This window comes from Alligator mississippiensis, chromosome 2, assembly GCF_030867095.1.
Source record: "Alligator mississippiensis isolate rAllMis1 chromosome 2, rAllMis1, whole genome shotgun sequence".
Classification (NCBI taxonomy): domain Eukaryota; kingdom Metazoa; phylum Chordata; order Crocodylia; family Alligatoridae; genus Alligator; species Alligator mississippiensis.
In genome coordinates, this window is record NC_081825.1 from 19,556,744 (window position 1) to 19,581,263 (window position 24,520).

General features: G+C 45.6%; 1 protein-coding gene across 18 annotated transcripts in view; it reads right to left on the bottom strand.

The window, feature by feature from the left end:
- Positions 1-24,520, bottom strand: part of HAUS3 (HAUS augmin like complex subunit 3) — a 250,406-nt gene that overhangs the window by 165,570 nt on the left and 60,316 nt on the right. For 12 of the 18 annotated variants that reach the window (XR_009459687.1, XR_009459688.1, XR_009459690.1 and 9 more), the window contains 7 exons: positions 21,252-21,312; positions 20,645-20,709; positions 14,126-14,209; positions 13,646-13,735; positions 5,179-5,235; positions 4,432-4,485; positions 4,120-4,185 (listed from right to left, as the gene is read on the bottom strand). Coding sequence is in view for 14 of the 18 variants with exons in the window: in XM_059721496.1 (XP_059577479.1) it covers positions 4,120-4,185; positions 4,432-4,485; positions 5,179-5,235; positions 13,646-13,735; positions 14,126-14,209; positions 20,645-20,709; positions 21,252-21,312 (477 nt within the window). In the remaining 4 variants the exon portion in view is untranslated. Of the gene's footprint in view, positions 1-4,119; positions 4,186-4,431; positions 4,486-5,178; positions 5,236-13,645; positions 13,736-14,125; positions 14,210-14,682; positions 15,972-20,644; positions 20,710-21,251; positions 21,313-24,520 lie in introns of those variants that run through there. The other 6 variants (XM_059721499.1, XM_059721500.1, XM_059721497.1 and 3 more) reach the window with 6 other exon arrangements.

The window sequence follows — 24,520 nt, forward strand, 5'->3', positions numbered from 1 at the left end:
AGAAATGACTCAATTTCAGAATACTAGAAATAGGCTGAAATGTCATACAAAAAGAAGCAATGCCATGTATCCAGGGATTAACAATAAACTAATATAACACACATGCATAAGAAAAGATGAGCTTAGGTGCTGGTGGAAGAGGAATTGGATAGAATGATCCATTTCTGCTATTCCCAGAACCCAGCAGTTTCTACTAATGATATTCTAGACCTCAGAGAAATGAAACACATGATCCCCAATTAGCACAGATATAACTGGGAAATTCAAAACAGGCATGCTGCTTGCTATATGATAAGAAATCAATGATGGCAAACAGATATGGTAATAGATCCGAATGACTTCCTGCAGGGAAATTTCTGACACTTTCAAGGCAGCTCGGGCTGCCTATATTCAAAGTAGAAATTCTGAAGGATTCTGCTTGCTGTTCTTTATATGCACCAGGGACAGGACAAAAAGCAACAGGCTTAAATTACAGCAAGGAAGCATGAGGATATAGAAAAAGCTTTGTAAGTGCAAGGATAGTTAAGTACTTGAATAGATTACCTGGAAAAGGTATGGAATCTCCATTACTGGAGGTTTTAAAGACTAGATAAGAAAACTTCTGCCAGGAATAGTTCAGGTAAATTTAATCCTGCCTTGGAGAAAGGGAATTAACTAAATGACCCTTTCATAACCATTTTCTATGATTCTATGAGGCCCTGGATTCTCCGAAGGACTTATACTTCAGAACAAGATTGCTAGGGGTCAGTATTCCTGGATCAAAGCAAAAAGCCCTTTAAACCCAGTCGAAGAAAAGGAAATATGTTTCAGCACTGAAAAAAATGTACGTATCCCAAATAAGAGCTACTCAATTGTTATTTGAAACTTCTTTCTGAATCGCTGAGAGGTGGAGGTAGGAAAATGTCTCCATAGCAACTGAAGTCACCATGCATCAGGCAGGTATGTCCACAGTGTCAATGGCATATTATACGAATGCACACAGCACAATCTGACTTTCAGCAATGAACAACTTAAACTCTTCACTATTCCTTTAAGGAAGCTTGTCTGCAAATTCATTTATGGAATTCAAATAGCCACATCTTACCAAAACCTCTTGTTAATGGGCTCTTTCATTTGGAGGACTGATGATGAGTAATTTTACCATCCAAATAAATCAAATTCAGGGATTTCTCATCTTGTCCTGTTGCTTTATATTGACTTAAAGCAAATTTCATTCATGTCAGTGAATGACTCACCGATGACCATGATGAGAGGCATTTATAAAACTACTCAAAGTCCTAGAAAAAATCTTGGTTGCAACAGTCTGCTCTCTTTGATATTAGTGCCAGATAGGGGTGCACCAATAGAGATATATGGGGCTGATACCAATATCTTATTTTTAAGGAGGCATATTGGCCAACATCGATCCAATTTCTGATACAGCGGGGAGAGCTGTGTGCTGCTGGTAAGTCCATTGTGGTGGAAGGGGAGGGGGGAGGAATGGAGCATGGTGGGGCAGATCAACCCCCTCACCCCACCCCCATGGTGAGGGAGGGGACAGGGGCAGGGGCAGGTGCCAGGGCAGGTTAGGGCATGTGACAGACCAGTGGCTCATCAGGGAGGAGCGGCTCCTGACGCTGCTTGCACCCCAGGAGGGCATGTGCCCCTGGATCTGTGCAGGTTGGGGCAGGTTGCAGCTGCAGGCTGGAGTCAGGACTGCACCAAGCTCTTCTCACTGGGGTTGGGGCTTGGGGCGGGGGCTACATCCACCCCGTATTTCACCGTAGCTCCCTCCTCTCAGTTCCACCGCCATGCACCTGGCTCAGCCCCAGCTCTTCCCAGAAGGTGAACCTTGTAAGTGGCCCTCAGAGTTTGAGTTATGCATCTCTGGATTTAGAGACACTACAGCCTCAGATGGAGGGCAGACTTTAAAGTCTGGAAATGTGTTCAGCTAAAAATAAGTTTTAGTTCAAAAGCACACACCACCATTTTCTGCATGCTGACGCAAATGTTGCCTCTTATACAACTGCATGTGATGCAGCTCCTATGCAGAGCAGACTTAATTAATTGAGTCTGCTCTGACCCACCGGATCTCCAGCACATCATGGGAAGAAAAGGTATGTGTACAAATCCCCCTAAGTATTTACAATTATTTACACTAGGTGTGTCAAATTTACCCTGCGACTTAGGTTGGGTCTACACTGCGAGGCTTCTCATGGGCCAGATGCACAGGGTACCAGTTGCTGTGATGGGACCAGCAGTGTAGTAGCTTTGGCGAGAGCAGTGGTGGAGGCAGTTAGGCAAGTGGCCAAGGGCCAACCAGCCTGCCACAGTGGAGGTAGCACAAACAACAGTGGCAGTGGGCTAACCAGCCACAGGGTAAACAGGGCTGTGTCCACACAGGGCCATGTCCAGCAGGGTCCCAGCTTTTGTGACAGGCACCAATCCCAAACCAGGCCCTCAAATTCCCTGGTCTGCTAATAGCCCCAAAGGGAGAAAATGAATTGAGAGGCACCCAAACTTTTATGCTTCAGTTAGAGGCACATTCAAAGCACAGGCATAGGCCCAACAAGCAGAAGAATCTAGACTTGTGCATACTGTGTACATGCTTCTTTTTTCTTTTTTTTTTTTTTAAACACCTGTGGAGAAGTACTCCCAAAGAAATGGAAGTTACGTAGCCCAGACTGACAGTAGAGAGATAACTTTTTAGCAAATGTTAATATTAATAATGACTATTACACTCTGATCTAAGGGTAATTGCCAATATTACTTAAAACAGAGAGTCTCTGGAATGCAAAATCTACCTATCTATAAAATTGTGTTTCTGCTTCCCATCTACTTACAATTAGGGCTGCCAATTAATTGCATGAGTTAATCGCGATTAATGCATTAAAAAAATTAACTTGAACAACAATTAATGCGTTAATCACGCATGTGGTTTTGGAGCCCACACCTAGGTTCAGCTCTGCTGCCATCATCACTGCCTCTAGGCCACTCTGTGGAGCAGCGGTGGCAGCACAGCAGACCTCAGGGCAGCCCAGGCACAGGCTCTGGGCATCAGCAGCGGGGGGGGGGGGGGCAGGGGCACACACAGACAGACACAGCTCCAGCCTTCTTATGGTCAGGAACGCAACTTGGTGGTATGTGGAGCAGCACCCAGCAGGCAAATCTGTGAAGGGGAAGGGGCATGGGGGAGGGAAGATTGAGGCCCCCATGGTGAAGGAAGGACTGGGGTCAAAGGCAGGGGCTGGGGCAAATGGGGCCCTGGGGCCCGGGTGGGTCATGGGACAGAACCATGGACAGGCAGCAGGGTGCAGAGCCCCAAGCCTGCAGCAGCAACCCACCTCCACCCCACACACAAATCCAGGGGGCACATGTCCCCCATGCCTCCCCCTGGGGTGTGCACAGTGGCGGGAGCCCCCACCACCCCGTGCCCCTGGGCAAGCTGCTCACAACTCCGTCCCATGACCCACCCCAGCCCTGGGGCCCCATTTGCCCCAGCCCCACTCCCTCCCTCACCATGGGGGTCTTGATCTGCCCCCATGCCCCTTCCCCCCAGCAGACTTACCTTCTGGGTGGTGTCTGTCTGTCTGCACATGCATCTCTCAGCACATCTGTCTGCCCCCAACTCAAGCCACAGTCCCCCCAGCCATGCTCCTGCCCCTCACTCCTGACCCACAGTACCCCATATCCTGCCAGAGTATGCAGGAACCCCCTTCCTCGGGCTCCAAACCCCCCACACACCCCCACAGCTTCACAAATTCTCCCTACCACACCCACACACCCCCCAACCACACAAAGAACCTGCATAATTTGGCATAACTGGGTTTTTCTGTGCATAATTTTGAATTTTTAGCTGTGTGATTAAGGTCACAATTAATTGCAACCAATATTTAAATTGCAATATTTTTAATTGCAATCAAATTTTTTAATCGTTTGATAGCCCTACTTACAATATTTCCATGCAAGTCTACTGATGGTACCTCTGATACTAAAAAGAAAACTGGGATGGGCATGTTCAGAGGAGTTAAACCACATGAAACAAATATATGCATTTGTCCCTCTATTGGAGACGGCTGACAATGAAATGCATTTATCACTTTTTCTTTGAAAGAAAAAAGTCTTCTAAAACTCACACACCGGATGCTTTGCTGAAAGTCTTCCAGTCACAGTTCCTGTTTGATTCCACGTAGATGAAAGAAATCCCTTTAACCAAGTTAGAAACAAAAATCAGATAAAACTAATAAGATGCCCAAGTGCAAAATTTAGTATATGAAAATGAAATTTTACTCTGAAGTCTAAATAGTATGTTACTGAGATTTGCATAAAGTAGAATGGATTTTTTTTTAAATATTACTATATATAAAAAAATTTATGATTTAAAAAAAATTAAGAATCATTTCAGTGCCTCAGAGAGCAATACTTTCCAAAGTTACAGAGTAATGTTCTTACCTTTTTCATGCATGAAAGTAGTCCATCCACATAGGTTGATTTTATTTTATGCACCTGTAATATGGATAAGTATAGCAACATTTTAAATTATGTAAATTATAAGGGGTTTTCAAATGGCATTTCTGATTTTTCAAATCAGTAAGGATTTTTCTATTAAAATGTAGACATACTTCAAAACAAATAGGATAATGGCCATATTCAATAGGTAATGGTCATATTCAGTCATGGCCCAGTTCACTGTCTTGGATCAGAACTGAAATATTTAGCTAAGTACATAATAAAATATGAAAGTTTTAGAGCTTGGCACTAAAATGACAAAGAAGTGAAAACTGATAGGCTAAACTGATACCATGTTGGACTGTAAGGAGACTCTTATAAAAATAAAACCTAGCAACTGATCTAGAAGCTGTTTTAAATTGCTCTGAACTTCAGACTCCAATTCTAGATTCTGATTTTCTCATTGATAGGGTACTATATCATCCTGACCAATTTCATAGTGATTTTGTTTCACCGTTTGTACAACATTAAAGTTAATATTAAAAAGGTGTTGTGTTCATTGCATATCTAGAACATTCTGACTTTAAATTTCAACTATGTATTTACATAGTGCTTTGAAAGAAATATTTAAAGGAATCATTTAATGCATATACTAGCCAGCAGTTCCTCATATAAGCCATGTGAAGAAGCTAGTTTTCTTGTTAACTCTTGCTTTCAATTACAATAGATTATTCATGAAAATAAGCTCACCTGACGGTATTCTAAAATTATTTTAGGCAACGGGTGAAGATCTTGCAGTTTATTTAACTGGAGAATAAAGACTTTGAGTTATTAGTATGATAATTATCCCCTTAAGTTTAACCCTTTTTATACCATCTCAATTTAACCGATAGAAAAATGTTAGATTTGACCACCTTTGAATAAAATACAGAGACAAGCCCGGGAGTGGGCAATCCAACTCAGACCTCCACCTCCTCCCCTTCTTGCTTGCTTTCTGACCCTAGGAATCTTGAATTCCTTTTTCACAAGGCATAGCTTCAAGAGGAGAGGCAGAAAGTACCCCCATTCCATTCTAGTCTGTACCCTAGCAGTTAGAGCATTATCCGAAGAAGACAACATAGGTTTAAACCCCTCGTGCTGTGGAGGTTCACTTCCTGCATGACTGCTGTAACCAGAATTATTTTGGGACTTCTCCTCCTCAATCCTGACTAAAAGAAACTGGTCCCAGTTACTTTTTGTAAGGAGTCTGATAATGCCGGCATGTTTTAAGCATGTTCTGAGAATACCCATCATACCAGGCCCCAAGAGGGATCTAGAGGAAGAAGCATCTAGACCCTGGATCTTAGTTGAGATTTAGATGCGAGAGAGATGCCAGGTTGCTTAGACTGGGGCAGTTCTGGGCATGCTCAGAGATGCAACTCTAGCCACTTTGGGAACATTTTCAAGTCAAAGAAAGGAGCCTAGTGAATGTAGGTGCCTCCAAAGTTAAGCCAGGCAGCAGCAAGGTTGGAAGGGGAGGGGAGTTGGATTACAATTTTGGACTCTGGTACCTCAGTTCTGCCTTACACACCTACATTTTTATGAGGTCTAAAAATATTTTCACTACCAGTCAAAATAAATGTTCCAAAATCAAAAGGGATTTAGAAAAGGGCAATGAGAAAAGATTACATTGCAAGGGGGGAAAAAACCTCTTTTCTAAAAAAAGATGGAAAGTGCTGTGACTGATTATCTTTGAAAAGATACAAATAAAATTAAACATAACAAAAATAGTATAATGGTATGAATGGTATCAGAAGAATTTCTTCTCTCTCTCTTTCTCTCTCATAATGCAAGATAAAGGAGACTGTCAATGAAACTGAAAACATCAAATTTTGATAAACTGTTACCAAAATTGATAAAAGAAAACAACTTTTTGCACAATATTTAATTAGACTGTGGAACTCTACCTTGGAGTAGAAGATAAGAATTAAGCAAGAGGAATTGGGCATTGGGTAACAACAAAGACACAGAGTACAATAGCTAACGCTAAAAGAATTTTGGAAAAAAGATGAAATTTCTTATTTCAGGGTTTAAGCCCATATTTATTTGGAATTAACAGACACCTTCAGGGGGCTTATAACTTCACAAGTGCACATTATTACACCTTCCTGGAAAGCATCCAGTGCTAGTAATTGCAGAGACAGGACCTCAGAGAAAATGGATTATTCATCTAATCCTGCGTGTTAAATTCTTATGTTCCTATGAAAGAAAAAGCATAAATTCAGTTATGCTTTTATATTGTTTTCTCCTGTGAGATATCTGACTGTGTAAGTAGAATATGCACATGAGAAGCTATGCTTAACTCTTGTTTCTTGAATCTGCTGATGACAAATAATTCCTAGTTTTACTTTGTGTTCAAAATATATTCTATGCTAGCCAGCATGGTGGCACTCTTACCTACACCAGTGGCTTGAGTCATTTTTGCTTATGGCTGCACTTGGAAAAATACAACACTCCTATTCTCTGAAATAGAGGATGCCCACAATTTTGTTATTGCTTGATGCAATACACTCGTTCTGTGACATTCCCCTCTGCTAGAATATGGCTTGTTGTGTACTGATAAATCAGTGCTAATGGCTTTGGAAATAAGAAATAAAACCAAGATAACTTGGTCATTTGGCCTGAAAGCTGAGTTTCCATGTGAATGCATAGAATATTACTGTACTCTGGAAGCAGAGGTACTTGCAAGAATAACTAGGGGTGCAGACAGAAGTGCAGCTCCCTGCTGTAACTGAGAACGCTTTGCAAGAAGCGCTTTGAGTTGCAACAATCTCCTGGAACAAACAGAAGTTCACTGTTCAAAGTTCACCAATGAGCCATTTTTGAAGCTGTCTGCAGTCATGCACTTGTGTTTGGTCACAGCTGTAGACCATTTTCTTTGGCCAGATTGAGCCAATGGTCTACAGCTGTGGTCTACAAAATTATCACTTCTGTCTGTGCCCTCTATCCCATCCTGCCTGGTCTTGCAGAGGGTTCACTGGATCAGACACAGGGGAGGGAATGCATATAGATTTCCCAACCAGTTGACAAGAAGGGCATCTATGAGGGAGCCTCATTTAAGTGAAACAGGGTGCATCTACATATGCAATTAAGGTAAAACAATAAACTAGATTTAAGATGGGGCAGAGCAGGCTTGGGTTGGTAGGTGGTACGGGGAGGTGGGGAAGGGGGTCAGCCCCAGGCTCTGGTGGTAGCAGAGGGCAGTGAAGGAGCTGGCAAGAGGCAGTAGTCTGGCCCCAGCTGGCTGAGCTGACTGGGTGCAATGTACACCCACAGTCACCGTCCACATATGGTAGAGTAATTAACTGCGATCGGATGCACAAGATAGTGCCATCAGGGACAGTACTATCTTATGGCAGAGTTAATGATTTTACTGTGCCCTAATACCAACACATGTGTATATGGTAATGCTTTACTATGGAGCTAATTAGTCTAATCTGCAGTAAAGTGCACATGTAGATGCATCCACAGAGGTTTTCCCTAGAGCAGAAGGCACAATATTTTCTAATAACCTCCTTCACAAACAGGTCCCAATCTGAGTGGACTCCTTTCACAGAGATAAGTCTGTGAACCAAGTCTGCTCTCCCACTTACAGTGTAAGACCAGGCTGCTGAAAGGAAAACCAGTGTGTTCTAGTCATGGAGACCATTGCGTACATGTGTATCTAATCCTGAATGCACCAACACCATGGAGAGAAAAAATGCCTTTATGCTGAGGAGTAAGGATCTGGCTCCTCCTGGCCTGTTAACAAGAAATTGTTTTTTAGATATATAGGGAGTAAAAGGAAGGCCCAGGGAGGAATAGGACCCCTGCTAAATGGGCAGAAACAATTGGTGACGGACAGGGGGGACAAGGCTGAACTCCTCAACGAGTTCTTTGCCTCAGTGTTCCTAAGAGAGGGGCAAGACAAGTCTCTCACTGGGATGGTAGAGAGGCAGCAGCATGATGCCAGACTACCATGCGTAGACCCTGAGATGGTGCAGAGTCACTTGGAGGAACTGGATGCCTTTAAGTCGGCAGGCCCGGATGAGCTCCATCCGAGGGTGCTGAAGGCACTGGCCGATGTCATAGCACAGCCACTGGCGGGAATATTTGAACTCCTGTGGCACACGGGCCAAGTCCCAGAGGACTGGAAAAGGGCCAATGTGGTCCCCGTTTTCAAGAAGGGGAGGAAGGAGGACCCGGGCAACTATAGGCCAGTCAGTCTCACCTCCATCCTAGGCAAAATCTTTGAAAAAATTATCAAGGCTCACATTTGCGAGAGCCCGGCAGGACAAATTATGCTGAGGGGAAACCAGCACGGGTTCATAGCAGGCAGATCATGCCTGACTAATCTAGTCTCTTTTTATGACCAGGTTACAAAACACCTGGACGCAGGAGTAGGGGTTGATGTCATATACTTAGACTTCAGGAAGGCCTTCGATATGGTATCCCACCCCATGCTGGTGAACAAGTTAAGAGGCTGTGACTTGGATGACTACACAGTTCGGTGGGTGGAGAATTGGCTAGAGGGTCGCACCCAGAGAGTCGTGGTGGATGGGTCGGTTTCGACCTGGAAGGGTGTGGGCAGTGGGGTCCCACAGGGTTCGGTCCTTGGACCGATACTCTTTAATGTCTTCATCAGCGACTTGGACAAGGGAGTGAAGTGTACTCTGTCCAAGTTTGCGGATGACACAAAACTGTGGGGAAAAGTGGACACGCAGGAGGGCAAGGAACAGCTGCAAGCAGACCTGGATAGGTTGGACAAGTGGGCAGAAAACAACAGGATGCAGTTCAACAAGGAGAAATGCAAAGTGCTGCACCTAAGGAGGAAAAATGTCCAGCATACCTACTGCCTAGGAAATGACCTGCTGGGTGGCACGGAAGTAGAAAAGGATCTTGGAGTCCTAGTGGACTCCAAGATGAACATGAGGTCGGCAGTGTGACAAAGCCATCAGAAAAGCTAATGGCATTTTATCATGCGTCAGCAGATTCATGACGAATAGATCCAAAGAGATGATACTTCCCCTCTATCGGGCGCTGGTCAGACCGCAGTTGGAGTACTGCATGCAATTCTGGGCGCCGCACTTCAAGAGGGATGTGGATAACCTGGAGAGGGTCCGGAGAAGGGCCACTCATATGGTTAAGGGTTTGCAGGCCAAGCCCTACGAGGAGAGACTAGAGAACCTGGACCTTTTCAGCCTCCACAAGAGAAGGAGGAGAGGCAACCTTGTGGCTGCCTGTAAGTTCATCACGGGGGCACAGAAGGGAATTGGTGAGGTTTTATTCACCAAGGCGCCCCCGGGGGTTACAAGAAATAATGGCCACAAGCTAGCAGAGAGCAGATTTAGACTAGACATTAGGAAGAACTTCTTCACAGTTTGAGTGGCCAAGGTCTGGAACGGGCTCCCAAGGGAGGTGGTGCTCTCCCCTACCCTGGGGGTCTTCAAGAGAAGGTTGGATATGTATCTAGCTGGGGTCATGTAGACCCAGCACTCTTTCCTGCCTATGCAGGGGGTCGGACTCAATGATCTATTGAGGTCCCTTCCAACCCTAACATCTATGAATCTATGATGTGAAACACAGTAGCAGCATTCTGACATTACCAAAACACATCATCCTCAAACACAGGGAAGGTAGGCTTTACAAACTTGCTGCACTGCTCTTAGGTCAGGCTCATGCCCAGTAACCAGAGGCCCTGCACCTGTAGATCTGCATATTGAGAAAGGGGCCTTCTTTCACATGAGAGGATAGGCTCATCCAAGCAGTCTCTCTCAGGAGTCTCTTCATACATGAAGTCTGACATGTTGATGCATGAAGCTGGAAAAAAAGCCATGTGCCCAAGGATGCAGGGAAATACCATTTGTATTTTACCATACATCTATTTCTATACCAATGGACATGTCCCTGAAGCTGGGGAACAAGTACCAGCAATCTCCAGGTGCGGGGCCTCTGGTTTCAAAGCTGTTAGGGGCTGGAAGGGATCCTACAGATCATTGGGTCCAGCACTTGGGCAGGAAAGACTGCTGGAATCAGATGACCCCAGCGAGATGGGCATCAAGATGCTTTTTGAAGATCACCAGGATGGATGACTGTACCACCTCTGGGGGGAGCCTGTTCCAAACCCTCAGCACTAGACTTGTAAAGAAGTTTTGCCTTATGTCTAGCCTGAAGTGATCCTCAATCAGCTTGTGCCCATTATTTCTTATCCTTCCCTGGGGGCCCTTGGTGAACAGATGCTCTCCCAGGCCCTGATGTACACCCCGATACACTTATAGCTGCCAAGTTCCCTCCAAGTCTTCTTTTCTCCAGGCTGAACAGTACCAGGTCTTTCAGCCTCTCCTCATATGACCTGGTTTCTAGGCCTCTAATCACAGGTGACACATAGTGCACCCCTGATATTGGCCGCCGCTGGCTTCTGAGTGAGGTCACTGCTCGCATCTGCCCCCACCCCTTGCCGCCGATGGTGTCTGTGGGCACTCCCTGCTCACCCCCACTGCCAAAGGCTGTGGGCAGTTCCCGCTTGCCACTTACCACCACGGTGCTCCCCCAGTCTCAGGAGGCACCGGTCGTTCATGCCTCTAATCGCGTGGCCTTCCTCTGGACTCTCTGAAGCTTTTCCACATCCTTTCTGAATTGCAGTGCCCAGAACTGGATGCAGAACTCCAGCTGCGGTCTCACCAAGCCTCAGTAGATGCATGCCAGTGTTTGATTAGCTCTGCCAGCTACAGAACCACACTGGTGGCTCATGTTCATTTTGTTGTCTATCACAACACCCAGGTCTCATTCAGATGTGGTGCTAGCAAGCGTAGCATTGCTCAGCCTATAAGTGTGTTGTGTATTATTTCTCCCCGGATGGTGCACTTTACATTTCTCTGTATTAAGTGACATCTTGTTGAGGTCCGCCCATCTCATGAGCCTGTCCAGGTCAGCTTGTGTTGTCATCCTGCCTTTAAGCGTGACCACACTCCCCCATAATTTGGTGTCATCAGCGAACTTTGCTAGTTCACTTTTACTACCTGAATCCAAATTGTTGATGAACTTGTTGACAAGCAATGGTCCAAGTACTGAACCCTAAGGGATGCCACTGATCACCCTCCGCCATGACGACTCAGTTCTGTCAGTCAATACTCTCTGGGTACTACCACGGTAGCCACCAGGCCATAAAGTAGTCAAGGCTGCATTTCCCCAATTTTTTCATGAGGACTTTGTGGGAAACCAGGTCAAAGTTCTTTTTGAAGTCCAGGTATATAACATCAACTTGGAACCAACTTCCAAAAGAAGTGGTGCTGGTTCCTACCCTGGGGGTCTTTAAAAGGAGGCTGGACAAACATCTGGCCGGGGTCGTTTGACCCCACTCCTCTTTTCTGCCACAGCAGGGGGTCGGACTAGATGATCTCCTCAGGTTCCTTCCAACCCTACCAACTATGAAACTATAAAACCTCATTTTCCCCATCCAGGGGGCAAGTAACCTGATCATATGTTCTAATGCCACGCCCAAGACTGCTTGTTGGTAGTCTATGAAAAGCTGCCTGGCTAGTTAGACTTGGTACTGGCCATAGGGAATGACTTGGTGGGGGATCTGCAGGTGCAAGGTAACCTAGGGGATAGTGACCACCTATTGATGGTGTCTGGAGAAAGGTGGGGATGATAACTTCAACAAGCTCAGGAGATTAGTTAGGGAGGGACTGATTGATAAAAGCCTTGGAGAGATGGGAGTCCAGGAAGGGTAGGCATTTCTCAAGGGACTAATCCTGCAGGCACAGAAAAGACCATCCAAATACAAATAAAAGGGGCCAAAAAAGCAAAGAAGCCCTCTTGGTTGAGCAGGGAAATCCCAGAGAGCCTGGAGAGGGAAAAAAAGAGGCCTACAGGCTATGGAAGCAGGGGGCTGTCACCAAGGAGAAGTATACCTGCTTGGCTCAAGCTTGCAGGGAAACAGTGAGGAGAGCCAAAGCAGAAATGGAGCTTAGGCTGGCAACAAAAGTTAAGGATAGCAAAAAGTCATTCTTTAAATACATAGGAAGCAAAAAGAAAGTGGAGGGTAACTTAGGACCCCTTCAGGATGAACTAGGGCAACTGGTAACAGATAGGATGGCCAAAGTGGAGCTTCTAAATGAATTCTTTGCATCCGTGTTCCTCGACACGAATACAAATACGCATCCCATTGGGACTTTAGGTAAGCCCAGTATAGATACCAACCCACCAACTGTTCATGCTGACCTAGCAAAGGGGTACCTGAAGGGGTTGAATGTATTTAAGTCAACAGGTCCTGATGATCTTCATCCTCGGGTACTTAGGGAATTGGCTGGAGCCATAGTGGAGCTGCTGGCACAACTGTTTGAGCACTTGTGGCGGTCAGGACAGGCTCCAGAGGATTGGAAAAGGGCCAATTAGGTCCCTGTTTTCAAGAAGGGGAGGAAGGACGAACCAGGTAACTATGGGCTGGTTAGTCTCACCTCTATCCTTGGCAAGAAAAAATAGGGAATACAATGTTTACCAGGGCACCTGTTGGGGTAACTAGAAATAATAGCCACAAACTGGAAGAGAGCAAATTCAGATTGGACATCAGGAAAATATTCTTTACAGTGAGGGTTGCCAAAATACAGAATACGCTTCCAAGGGAGGTGGTGCTGTCCCCTTCCTTGGAAGTATTTAAAAAGAGATTGGACAGACACCTGGCTGGGGTCATCTGATCCCAGTACTCCTTCCTGCCTAGGGCAGGGGGTCAGACTCAATGATCCAATAGGTCCCTTCCAACCCTAACATCTACGAAACTATGAAACCAATAAATAATAGTGAACTTATTATACTGACAACTTCCAAACTACCATATTTACTTGAATCTAATACAACCCTGAATTTAAAAATGCATTTAAGATCACCACCCCCCCACCAATAATTAGATTCCACAAATGGAAAATTTATAGATGTATTTTAATTTTCCATGTATAGAACCTAATTGTTAGACAGTCATCTATAATTCATCTCCCACAGCTGCAGGGATGCAGGTACTATGCGGGGGGCAGGCAGTAGTTGCAGCTGTGGCCCTTACTCCCGATAGGGACTGGAGTCTGAGCCACAGCATCCATCTCATACTTGATTCCAATACATGTTAAATGAAGGGGCGCAGGAGAAACCTTGTCATCATGACTCAAGTAAATACAGTACATACTTTTTAAGACTTTTCAATTCTTACCACAGCTTCTGAAGTGGATATAGACTGTTGAATCTCAGTCCTGGGAATTCTCTCACATAGCATATGCAACTTTAATTTTTCAAATAATACCTACGTTACCAAAAATATATGTGATATTGAAGCATATAAGTGTTTGAAAATTGAAATATGATAGAACATTACTATTGCATTAGATGGCTTTATAAATCAATTGAAATCTTATAGCAAAACAGAAATAGCACAAAAAGGGGAAATTGAATTGCTTGATCTTTATAAAGTATTCTCTTTTCTCAAGAGCAAAAAGGCAGTTTCTTTAAAAGATGCTTAAAATAGATTTTGCTGTGCTTGCAAGAAACCTGACAAGAGACCTTCCACTATCATCATAAAAAGTGATACAACCAATACAGTCAGAACTAGCAAGCACAACTGCTTTATAATTTCTCTCTGCTGACGATAATTTATAGAGTTAATAACAAAGAAAAGTAGCAATCTAAATAATACCTCTCTGAGTTGACAACTGCTGGTCAAAAGGAATTGTTGCCCAGCAGCTCGATGGGCTTCCTGCTCAAGCTCTTTCAATCGCAACTATAAAATTGATATATCATCATTAATCTATCTATATGCACTCCCTTTGTTCAACGTACAGCTATTTTCTAATTTAACAAGCATGTAGAACTTTTTTCTTTCTTGTAAATTGATCAAGTATAACCACTGTTAATTATATTGAATTTAATGGGCTCTTTTTATATATTAATATATTAATGATCTGGAAAGGGGAATAGGTAGTGACAGAGAAAAATATGTAAATTATTTGGACTAGTCAGGACCCGGAAGGGGGAAAAAGTAAACAAGATATATTAGGATACATGAAAATGCAAAGGGTAATAATACAGAAAGTCATAAATATTGTCAATATGAATGAATTGTACCACCTCATCTAAAATACTGTGTTGCAGTACTATCCACTCAGTCTCAAAATAGCATAATGCAGAATGGGAGGATGTTCAGAGGGGAAAATACAATGATCAGTGATAAAAAAAGCTTTCACATAAACAAACTGAAAAATAAAAAACTGAATTTTTTACTTTAAACAGGATGATAGAAATATATAAAATAACAACTAGCATAAAGAAGGGAGCTTAAGAACATATGTTCTCCATGTCTCAGAACACAAGAACAAAGGACGTTCAATGAGATCGTAAGGACAGAGCATTCAGATCTTTTTCACATAACACGTGGCATGATTAGACTATGGAATTCTTTGCCAGCCATCTTCCCATTAATCACAAATAAGCAATGTCTCTTGTACGTGGAATTTGGAGAAAGATTTGTGCTTTTTCTGGAAACTTCAGCACTAAAGACCCACTCTTCAACTCAAGACCATCAGAATAGCTCATTCTTCCCGAGTGCTAAAAAACATTCCAGCAACCAATTGTGAGCATTAAAAACAATGAATTGAAGTTATAGTGCTAATCTCCTGGAAATTAAAAGCTCAACATCTCTTTAAAGAAAATTGCAATTTGTGTTCCAGTCATTTACCAGACCCTCAGGATGGGTTAAATAAGGATAGAACCAATAGAAAGAAAGCTACCAGATCAGAACTCTCATTCTGTAGCACAGCTTGTAACCATTTATCAAAAGCAGGGGCCAGCAAGCAATGATCCACAGGAGTGGGAGACGAAAGGATTAGGTGAAGTTTTAAACATTACTGCTACAGGATAGGAAGAAATAAAATTTACCATCATAAAAACGAGATGCTTTGTTTATTAGCAAACTATTTGGGAAGCAGTCAATATATGTTCCTAGCAAAGGACACTTTTGCAGAGGAAGCCTTCATCAGATGAACTCAGATTTTCTTCTGAGAAAGCTATGACAGACTTTGAAGAGACAGCCTTCCCCTACACCCACCGCCAGCATCTCTCCATCCCACCGCAGCCTCTGCTCAGCCTGCTAGCAGCAGCTGTGGTGGCAACTCTGGTCCAGGACCCAACTGAAGCAGCCACTGCCACAACAGCTCTCCTCTATCCAGACGTTAAGTTCATTGTTACAGAGAAAGTTTGACCTCATTGTTTTAGAAGAGATATGAACATGCATGGTTCAACCCATAAGAAACTTCTTATGGAAAATTGGAGGAAAATCCCTGTAGGTACATTATTATATAAACTTGTCACTTCAGGGCTTCTTGCAGCTGGTCCCAGCCATTGTCATAGCCAGGATGCTGGACTTTATTTATTGGTCTGATTCTATGAGACCAATCTTGTATTTTTGTTCCGACTCTGCACTGGTGGAGTGGTCTTCCTTCCAAACTAGTGCTCCGCTCGGCAAAGCTTGCATCCTCCAAGAGAGCCTAGAGCAGGGGTGGGGCAAAATGGCAAATTCAGACAGTGGCCAGATTCCATTTCCCAGCAGCCCCTGCATGCATCGCTCCATCCAGTCTCCATGGAGACCCCAGAGTGGCAGGGCCGTGACAGCATGGGGCCAGGATCTCCATGGAGACCAGCCCAAACAGCACTAGCAGGGCGCATGGCTCGGCAAGGAGCTGCTCCAGGGCTGGGATTTTTGGGGTTTTGCTCTGGCCCATGCTGTCACCACCGCAAAATCCCAGCTGCGAACCCATTGCACCTCCCCGTCCAGTTATGCACCCTCCCAGCACTGCTCAGGCCAGTCTCCATGGAGACCCAGGGAGCACAGGGCTGTCATGGCCCTGCTACTCCTGGGAACCATGGAGACCCACCAGTGATGGAGGCAGAGGGAATGAAGTCCACAGCAGACCTGATGCAGTCTGTGGGCCAGACTTTTCCTGCCCCCGGTCAAGAGTGAAAATTGGGTTGTCTTCAGCATGTTTATCCTAAATGTGCTTTTGTGAGCGTTCAAGATGTGATCTGGGAATCACACCTAATTTTGCTTTGCTTCTGGCAAGTGAATCCATTTCCTGAAAGAATTTCTGAAGACAGGTCTTTAAGAAACCCCACTCGGGATGATATTGATGCCTGGTACCAACAACTGCTGTCTACTTTGACCTAGGGATAAGCAATTCTCTGAAATTAATTCATAGATTCTTTTCCTTTTTTTTTTTTTTTTTTAAAGATGCATTTGAACCCTTTTCGCAGCCAGTGTGCTGATTTTATGGGTTGTTCTGGCACTGAATGGCATATTGTCCATGCATGGAAAGTGGTGCATAACTTAAGAGCCTCTGGATTTGGAGGCCAAATCAGAAGGAAGTCATGAACAGGACTTATTCACATATGCACATTTGTCTTTTTCATTCTGGAGATAATCTAATTTAGGAAGAAAATGTATACTTAGCTTCCTCCATATTTTTCCCTTCATTTAGGAGAAATGTTACTGTTAAACAACAGTAGATTTCATAATGACCTACGAATTGGTATGCTGGTTTTGACAGCAAGAGGCAAGGCCTCTCCACATTCTTAGCTATTAATTTCTCCAATGTTTCCCCAGAGATTCTCACACCTGTGCATTTGGATGTACCTGGTATTTGTTCAGAATGACTTAATGCTATTCATGGATGTAACAATATTTCCTTTTATCTTTGCTACAAATCATAATAAGCACTTGACCAGAGCATGAACCCAAGTTCTCTCTGGCTCATACGTCTAGCTCATAGATGATGAGCTGCTTTTTTGCCACTAAGTACATTTCCCTTGTTAAATATAAGAAAAACTTTTGGTCTGAACTGCACCAGTGGAGTGTCTGAGTCTCTGTAGTATGCTTCCATTCTTGGACTTTATGTAATATTCTGAGGTATGGTAGAGCTGGTAGCACTACTGCTGGACCAAACTTAGGTTCCCAAAACAAGAAATTCATTTTTACATAATATTTTAATGTAACAATTGGTTTTAACCCAAAGTTCCTGTCTGGAAGGCTAATGCCTCAAGCTCCTAGTGGTGTCTCAGCTCAGTTAAATTAGAAACTAAAGTGAAGCTGCTATTGTGTTAAATTAAATAAAATAGAGTTATAAAACAAAGTAGTTGTTCTATGAACCAAATGAAGCACCAACTTGTTTGGCCAATAAAGGCAGAAATTCTGGTGGCAGGAGCTGAAGGGTTGGAGTCTGCCTGGAACCAAAAGCAACACAACCCCATAACTTCCCGGCAAAAGACAATACCCATTTGTGATGAATGAGAAAAGCTGCAAAGCAGCAAAATATCACCTGTGTGCCCTTCATCTAAAGCAGGGGTGGGCTAAATACAGCCCACAAGTCTTTATCCAGGCCATGGCAGGCCCCTCGGTCCCCTGGCCCAGGCACAGTCCAGCCATGGCATGTCCTGCTGCCTTCTGGGCATGCAGTGGGGCTGAGGCGGCTCTGCAGCTGGACTGCTTTTCTAGGCAGCCCAGGAGGCAGGCAGTTCCTTCTGGTTGCTACCGCCGCTGGCCACAACCCCACAGTACCAGTAGGGACCCATGCTGCTTGGCCCCGACCCCACGCACCCCGCACTCGCCCATCCAGGCTCAGCAGCAGCAGCACAGCACAGCAGCTGTTGCTCAGTGCAGGGAAAAGTAGCCCCTCCCCCTCCTGCAGCCAACAGTTCCCTACTGCAGCTGCCCAAATCCCATGCTGCACTGCCCTGTGTCTGTTCTGCATTGCCACTGCTGACCCATGGGGCTGGGACTAGCCGTACCGGCAGCTGGAAGGAACCACCTGAACCTGGGCTGCCTAGAAAGGCAATCTAACTGTGGAGCCACCCCAGCCGCCCTGCATACCCAGGGGGTGGCAGGACACATCACGGCTGGGCAGAGTGAGGCAGGCCAGGTCAGGGCTGTGTGCGGGCTCCAGCAGGGGTGAGTCTGGAGTGGGTGCAGGGCATGCTGGGACTGTGTGCTGCTGGCACTGTTGGGGAGGTGCTGTAGGGTGTGCGGGCTCTGGGCTGTTGCAGGGTGCGTGTGTGTGTCCAACAGCTCAGGGGGGTGCACACAAGGGGCTCCCATTCACACTCCATCATACACACAAACCCTCCTCTGCGGAATGTGAGGTACTGTGGGTCAAGAGTTATGGGCAATACCAGAGCCAGGGGTGCTATGGCTTGGGAGTGAGGGGCACATAGGTGTGCACAGACAGCACGCAGCAGGTAATTCTGTGGAAGGGAATGGGCAGTGGGAGAGGGAAGGAGTGGGGGAGGCAGATCGAGGCCCCCATGGTGAGGAAGGGAGTGGAACAGAACCATGGGCAACATGTTCAGGGGCAGTGCAGGGAAGGGGCAGCTCCCTGCTGCTGTGCATACCCCTGGGGAGCCATGGGGGGGCAGACCCCCACAGATGTGTGTGCAGGGCAGAGGAGGGCAGGCAGGAGAAATGGCATGGCCAGTGTGCATCTCCAAGGGCAAACGTAGCAGGGTGCAGAGTCCCAGCCTGCAGTGGGCAGGTGCCCCCATGCCTCCCCCAGGGGTGTGCACAGTGGTGGAGAGCCTCCCCTCCCCCCCCCCCCCATCTCTGGCCAAGTCACCCATGGCTCCATCCCACAACCTGCCCTGCCCAGCCCTGGGGACCCATTCACCCCTGCCCCTCTCCTCCACCATGAGGGCCTCAATCTGCCCTCCCCCCCCACTCCTCCCCCTCCACAGACTTACTGGTGCAGCGCTGCTGTACATGCAACATGCAGGCTGCAATTCCTCCTGTGTGGCTGTGTGCGCGCCACCCCTGGCTTCTGCTGCAGCCTTACAAAACCCATGCTCGGGCTACCCTGCAGTCCTCTGCACTGCCACCGCTGTCCTGCTGGGCAGCCTGGAAGCAGCAGAGCCAAGCCTGAGTGCAGGCTCCAAAACCACATGTGCAATTAACAGGTTAAAAAAAATTAATGCAAGAACCAGTTAATGTGTTAATCACATGTTAACTGCAATTAATTGACAGCCCTATTTTTAACCCTCTCTCATATGGAAGATCAGCAAGTCAGCCTTACTACAGGAAACAGCCAACCTTTTTCTTCTCACACTCCACTACATAAAGTAGTATATATGATTTTTTTCAAATAGAAGCCAGAAGCAATTAGATAGTAGAAGGCAAAGAGGGAGCAACCAACACAATTCCCCTTAGGAGAAAATTTAGAAAATTAATATTTATCTGCCCCAGCAGCCTGTCAAAGTTGACAAGAGCCAGGGGCAGTAGGACCCAGGGGGAACCTGAGCAGGTCTGAACAGCCCAGCCCCGCCCACCCCCAGCCATTCACTGCCTTCCTGCTGCCACTCTGCTCCAGCACCACGCTGCGGGCTGTATCACTAGACCGGGAAGCATGGGGCTGTGTGCATGCGTGCGTGCATTCATAGGCTGAGTTCCACACACGTACCGCACCATACACATGCACCCACACACCCTTACACTACCATACACACAGACACCCAAATCCCTTCACACACCTCAGGCACCCATGCCCCCACAAACCCCATACCCACCCACACTCCACATATCCACACACATACCTACATGCTCCCTCACCCCACATACCCATACACCCACAGCCCCCCACAAATGCATACCCCCCCCACAATATGCAAGAGTAAGACTTCATTTTAAGCTATTGTGCAATCACCTCTATGTACACTACACAAACACATAAATCAGGGAAAAAATATATTTTTAAACCAAATTAATGAATGCTGTAGATGTTCACTTTTTAGAATATAATTTGGTATTTTTCTGGTTCCAAGATGGCAAAACCTCTTGCTGAATGGAATACTTCCATGTGCAAGGTAAGGGACTCCTGGAGGCAAAGGTCAGGGATTCGAGGGCAGGATGTCCAGTCACAAAATAGCACCCAGGAGCAGGGCATCTGTCAAGAGACAGGGTTGCCAATGCGACCCTCAACAGCTTGCCAAAACTTGGTAACTGGGCTCTCTCCACCCGAAATAATTACGCACCCCTGTTATAGAACATGACAAGATCAAAACAGAACTGAACGTTAAAATAAATTTCTGTCGGATAACCTTCTAGTCTCCCTGCCGGTGTGGAACTGACCTTTACAACACACTGCATAATTAAAAAAAAAACCAAACACGCACTATAATTTACCCCTAGAATCTCTGATGTTCTTTTCAGCTCTTCTTTATTCACATGTATTTTGTGGGTTTCCATCACTGTAAATACAGGTTTATAAATAAGAACAAAATAAAAACTGAAAAGCATCCATGTACCTCTACCATATTAAAACAGTAACAAAAGGTTACTAATGAACAAAGCAACATAATAGGAACTAAGAATTTCTGGGTTCTACTTCCCATGTTAACATGAACTTTGCTGTGCAACTTAACCAAGTCACTTAGGCCAGTTCTTTTAAACTTAATTGTAAAATTTCAAAACTTAGGAGTTAGTCCAATCAGGTGATCTAAAGTTAGGCTCAAAAATAAAGTGTACTCTGAAAATCAGGTCACTGTTTAAGTCCTTAGGTATGGAGCTATTTTGATCTTAACTTCTGCTCTCCAACTGCAAAATGTGAAAAATGCCATCAACCCCAGACAGCTGTTGCAAGGATATTATGTTTGCACACATTTGTACATAAACCTTCCGTTTATACAAACAGAAGATATAAATAATCTTCAAATACTGTGCATTATAAATCATACTAGAAAATACTATCCAAAAGATCCAAAGGCTCAGGTTCTGGACTTGTGTTTCTTACCTGCCAATATTTTTATCAGCGGGAGCTCCAAAGTGCAAAACAATTTCCACAAGCCTTGAACCTATGATACAGAACAAAAATAAACTAGTCAATGTATAAAATTATTTAAATTAAAAAATAAAGGACTAAATTGTGATGCGGCTATTCCCCATGCAGAGTATCCCTTTCACTTAATATAACTATTCAGAAGAAAGCAAGCTTAAAATTACTGTATCATAATCTGGCCCACAAACACCTGAATGGGGGGGGGGGGAGGGGGGGGAGAAAGAGGTGTTTATCTGTAGTACAGTATAACATTTTATTTTGAAGAGTGTAGACCATCCTATTCCTCTGAAGACAAAAAGAAGCAAACAGCAGGAGACAGAAGCTTTGTCCACAGCTCCAGGCCTCTTTCAGCCAGTAACTGAGAAAGGCATACTGACAGGACGTTTTTTGTGAGGGTTCCTATTGTTGCATTATAGTGAATAAATTAATCCTTAAGACTAGCACTCCCTCTTCAGAAGTCCCCTCTTTTTAAGAAAACTTTTGGGGAGGGAAAGCTTGTTTAATGTTTTCCATTTTCTTTTTCTTTTGCCTGTGCTGTAAGATTTATTTAATCACTGGCCTTTGCTTTGTTGATTGTGCTTGAAACTGATTGTCATGCATTCAGAAATAAATGTCTGTTGTGGTCTTATAAAATTAAATAAAGTAATCTTGACAGCATTTTGGCATCATATTTTGATGCAAACCACTTAAAAACAATCTCCATCAGTTCTGACTGCTTCAGCAGTATTAATAGCTATGTCAATGCCATGCATCACAAATAACCATAAATCGTGAAATCTCCTGCTCTATTGAATTCAGCACCACAGCACTACCATGGAACCTTATCTTTGCAAAGACCCATGCCCGTCTCCTCTGGAAAAAAAAGGTATTTCTAAAATATGCTGGGATTTTAAAGCATGTTGGAAGAAGCAGACTTCTGGTCATTTTGACCTATGGCCAACAGAACTTAAAACTGTCACCAGAGCAATCACTCTTGCAGAGATTATGACTGCAAGTCTGTTTGTACCAGTACAAAGTTTAGAATTTTGCTGATGGAATTATGACAGCCAAATAACATGTCATTTGGGGAAGTGGTTTTATTTTTGGTGACAAAGTCTGGGTTCTGTTAGCAGAAAACAAAGATGGATGTGCACAAATAAACTTGATCTGACCGTAGCAGGGGGCTGTCCCGGGGCCAGTTGGATGTTGGCCTGCCCACCTGTTTCTGGGCCAACTGCCTGCCTCTCCTGCCATGCCTTGACGGAAAATGATTAAGGTATTACCCAAGAGGGAGGCTGCCCATTCACTGTCCCGATGCCAGGGCGGTTTGAAACCTTCCCTACACCGCAGCCCATGCCTCGCAGATGGCATCCACATGTTGTTTGTAACCCACACCACAACTGGTGCTCCAGGGTCTCACAGGAACTCCCCCTCCCTCCCTAGACCAGCAGATCATTGTGCTCAACCTCTAGGCCTTTCTTTCCACCCACACTCAGCCTCCTTGCAGTGGACGACTTACCAGGGTCAGGACTGGCCCCTAACTCTCTGGCTGAGGCCACCCCCCCCTCGGCCTCAGGCACCTGAAAACATACCTTGGCCTACTCCCCTCACATGGGGTTCCTACTATGCCCGCTCTAGGACCTCTACACCACACCCTACCCTGGGGTCTTTTCATCATCCTCACACTCACAGGGCTGGCCCCTACGCTGCCCTTCAAGCTTACTCCCAGCTCGGTCCTACTCAACGCACCCCTGGGACTGCCATTCAGGCCTATTCCCATTCAACCCTACTCTGTGCAGGACCACCTATATCCTGGCCCTCTCAGGGCCTTCACAACTACCCTCTCTCTCCAGGGCCACACAACTATCCCTGACCAGGGGCTTCCGCCCCTGTGGGCTCAGGTGGCTGCAGGTGTGCCTGGCCCCACTCTTCTACTGGGGTCTTACACCCCACCTGGAGCTCACGTGGCCATAGCCAGGCCTAGCCCTCATTCCCACCAGGTTGTGGGGGCTAGGAGTTATTAAGGCACCCTGACCTGCCTTTCACTGGGTGGTACCTGGCCTGGTATTTCCTGGGGGCTCCCACACCACCAGGAGCCTCACCAGGCCACCCATCCCCAGCAGGGTGCAGTTTCAAGTCATGCCCAGAACCAAGAGCCTCCTTGACCTCAAAGGTGCACTGCCACACTGACAAACAGTGAACATTATTGTCAAAGGGCACATCTACACAAGATGTTTACTGCATAGTTGATTATTTAACTGTACAGTAAATGTCTCAGTGTCTACATGTGCATCCCTATTAGGGCAGAGGTTCCCAACTTTTTTATGTTGAGGACTGGCAAACCACCGACCAGCAAACCGCAGACCAGGAGTGACCAGCATACTGCAGGCAGGCAGCCAATCCTTTTTTCAACCCAGCATAAAAAAAAGAGGTGGCTGCTGGTCCACAGTATGCCGGTGACTTCCAGTCTGCAGTTTGTTGGTCCAGGGTTTGCCGGTCCACAGTTGCTTCCGGTTCAGCAGCCAACCCTTCGTGGCCTGGTACCCGGCCGCAGCCCGGGGGTTGGGAACCCCTGTTATTAGGTCACAAGAAACTAATAAGCTCCACAGAAAGGTAGTACCTGTAAATACAATACAAGTAGTACCCTGCTAGAGCGCTTTTTCCTGCGCAGCAGTGCACATGGAGATGCTGACTGGCTAGCTAGGGCATGATGGTGCTTCAATACCAGAACTGCCTGCTGGCTAGCCTCACACTGAAGCACCCTTGTGCCCCAAGCCAGCCCCTCTGCAGCATGTCAAACCCAGCTGGAGCAGATCTGGACTAGCAGGAAGGACCCCCCAAACTCCCTGCCAGCTGGGGCTACTGCAACTCTGCTCAGTGTGCTGCAATCCAGGCGCACACACAGGGTGTGTTTACATGTGCCCATACAACAACATTGCTACTGCACTGTGCTTTAGTCCTTTCTCTTCAAAGTACTAAAGCATGGCACAGTAGCAGCCCGTACTGCATTGTATGCCAGGCACAAGCTTATTATTAGCTGCTACTTTGCTGTAGCAGCACGCTATAATGAGGGAGTGTGCCACTACAGCAAAGTAGCTGCTGATCACATGTAGGCAAACACGGTCACTACCGCACTATAGCACGTTGCTATGGCCAGATGCATGCCCAGGAGCTTCCTAGGAGCAATAAGCTCCAGAGTTTATTGCTACTCCCAATGGCATGTGTAGACACACCCATAATGCTGC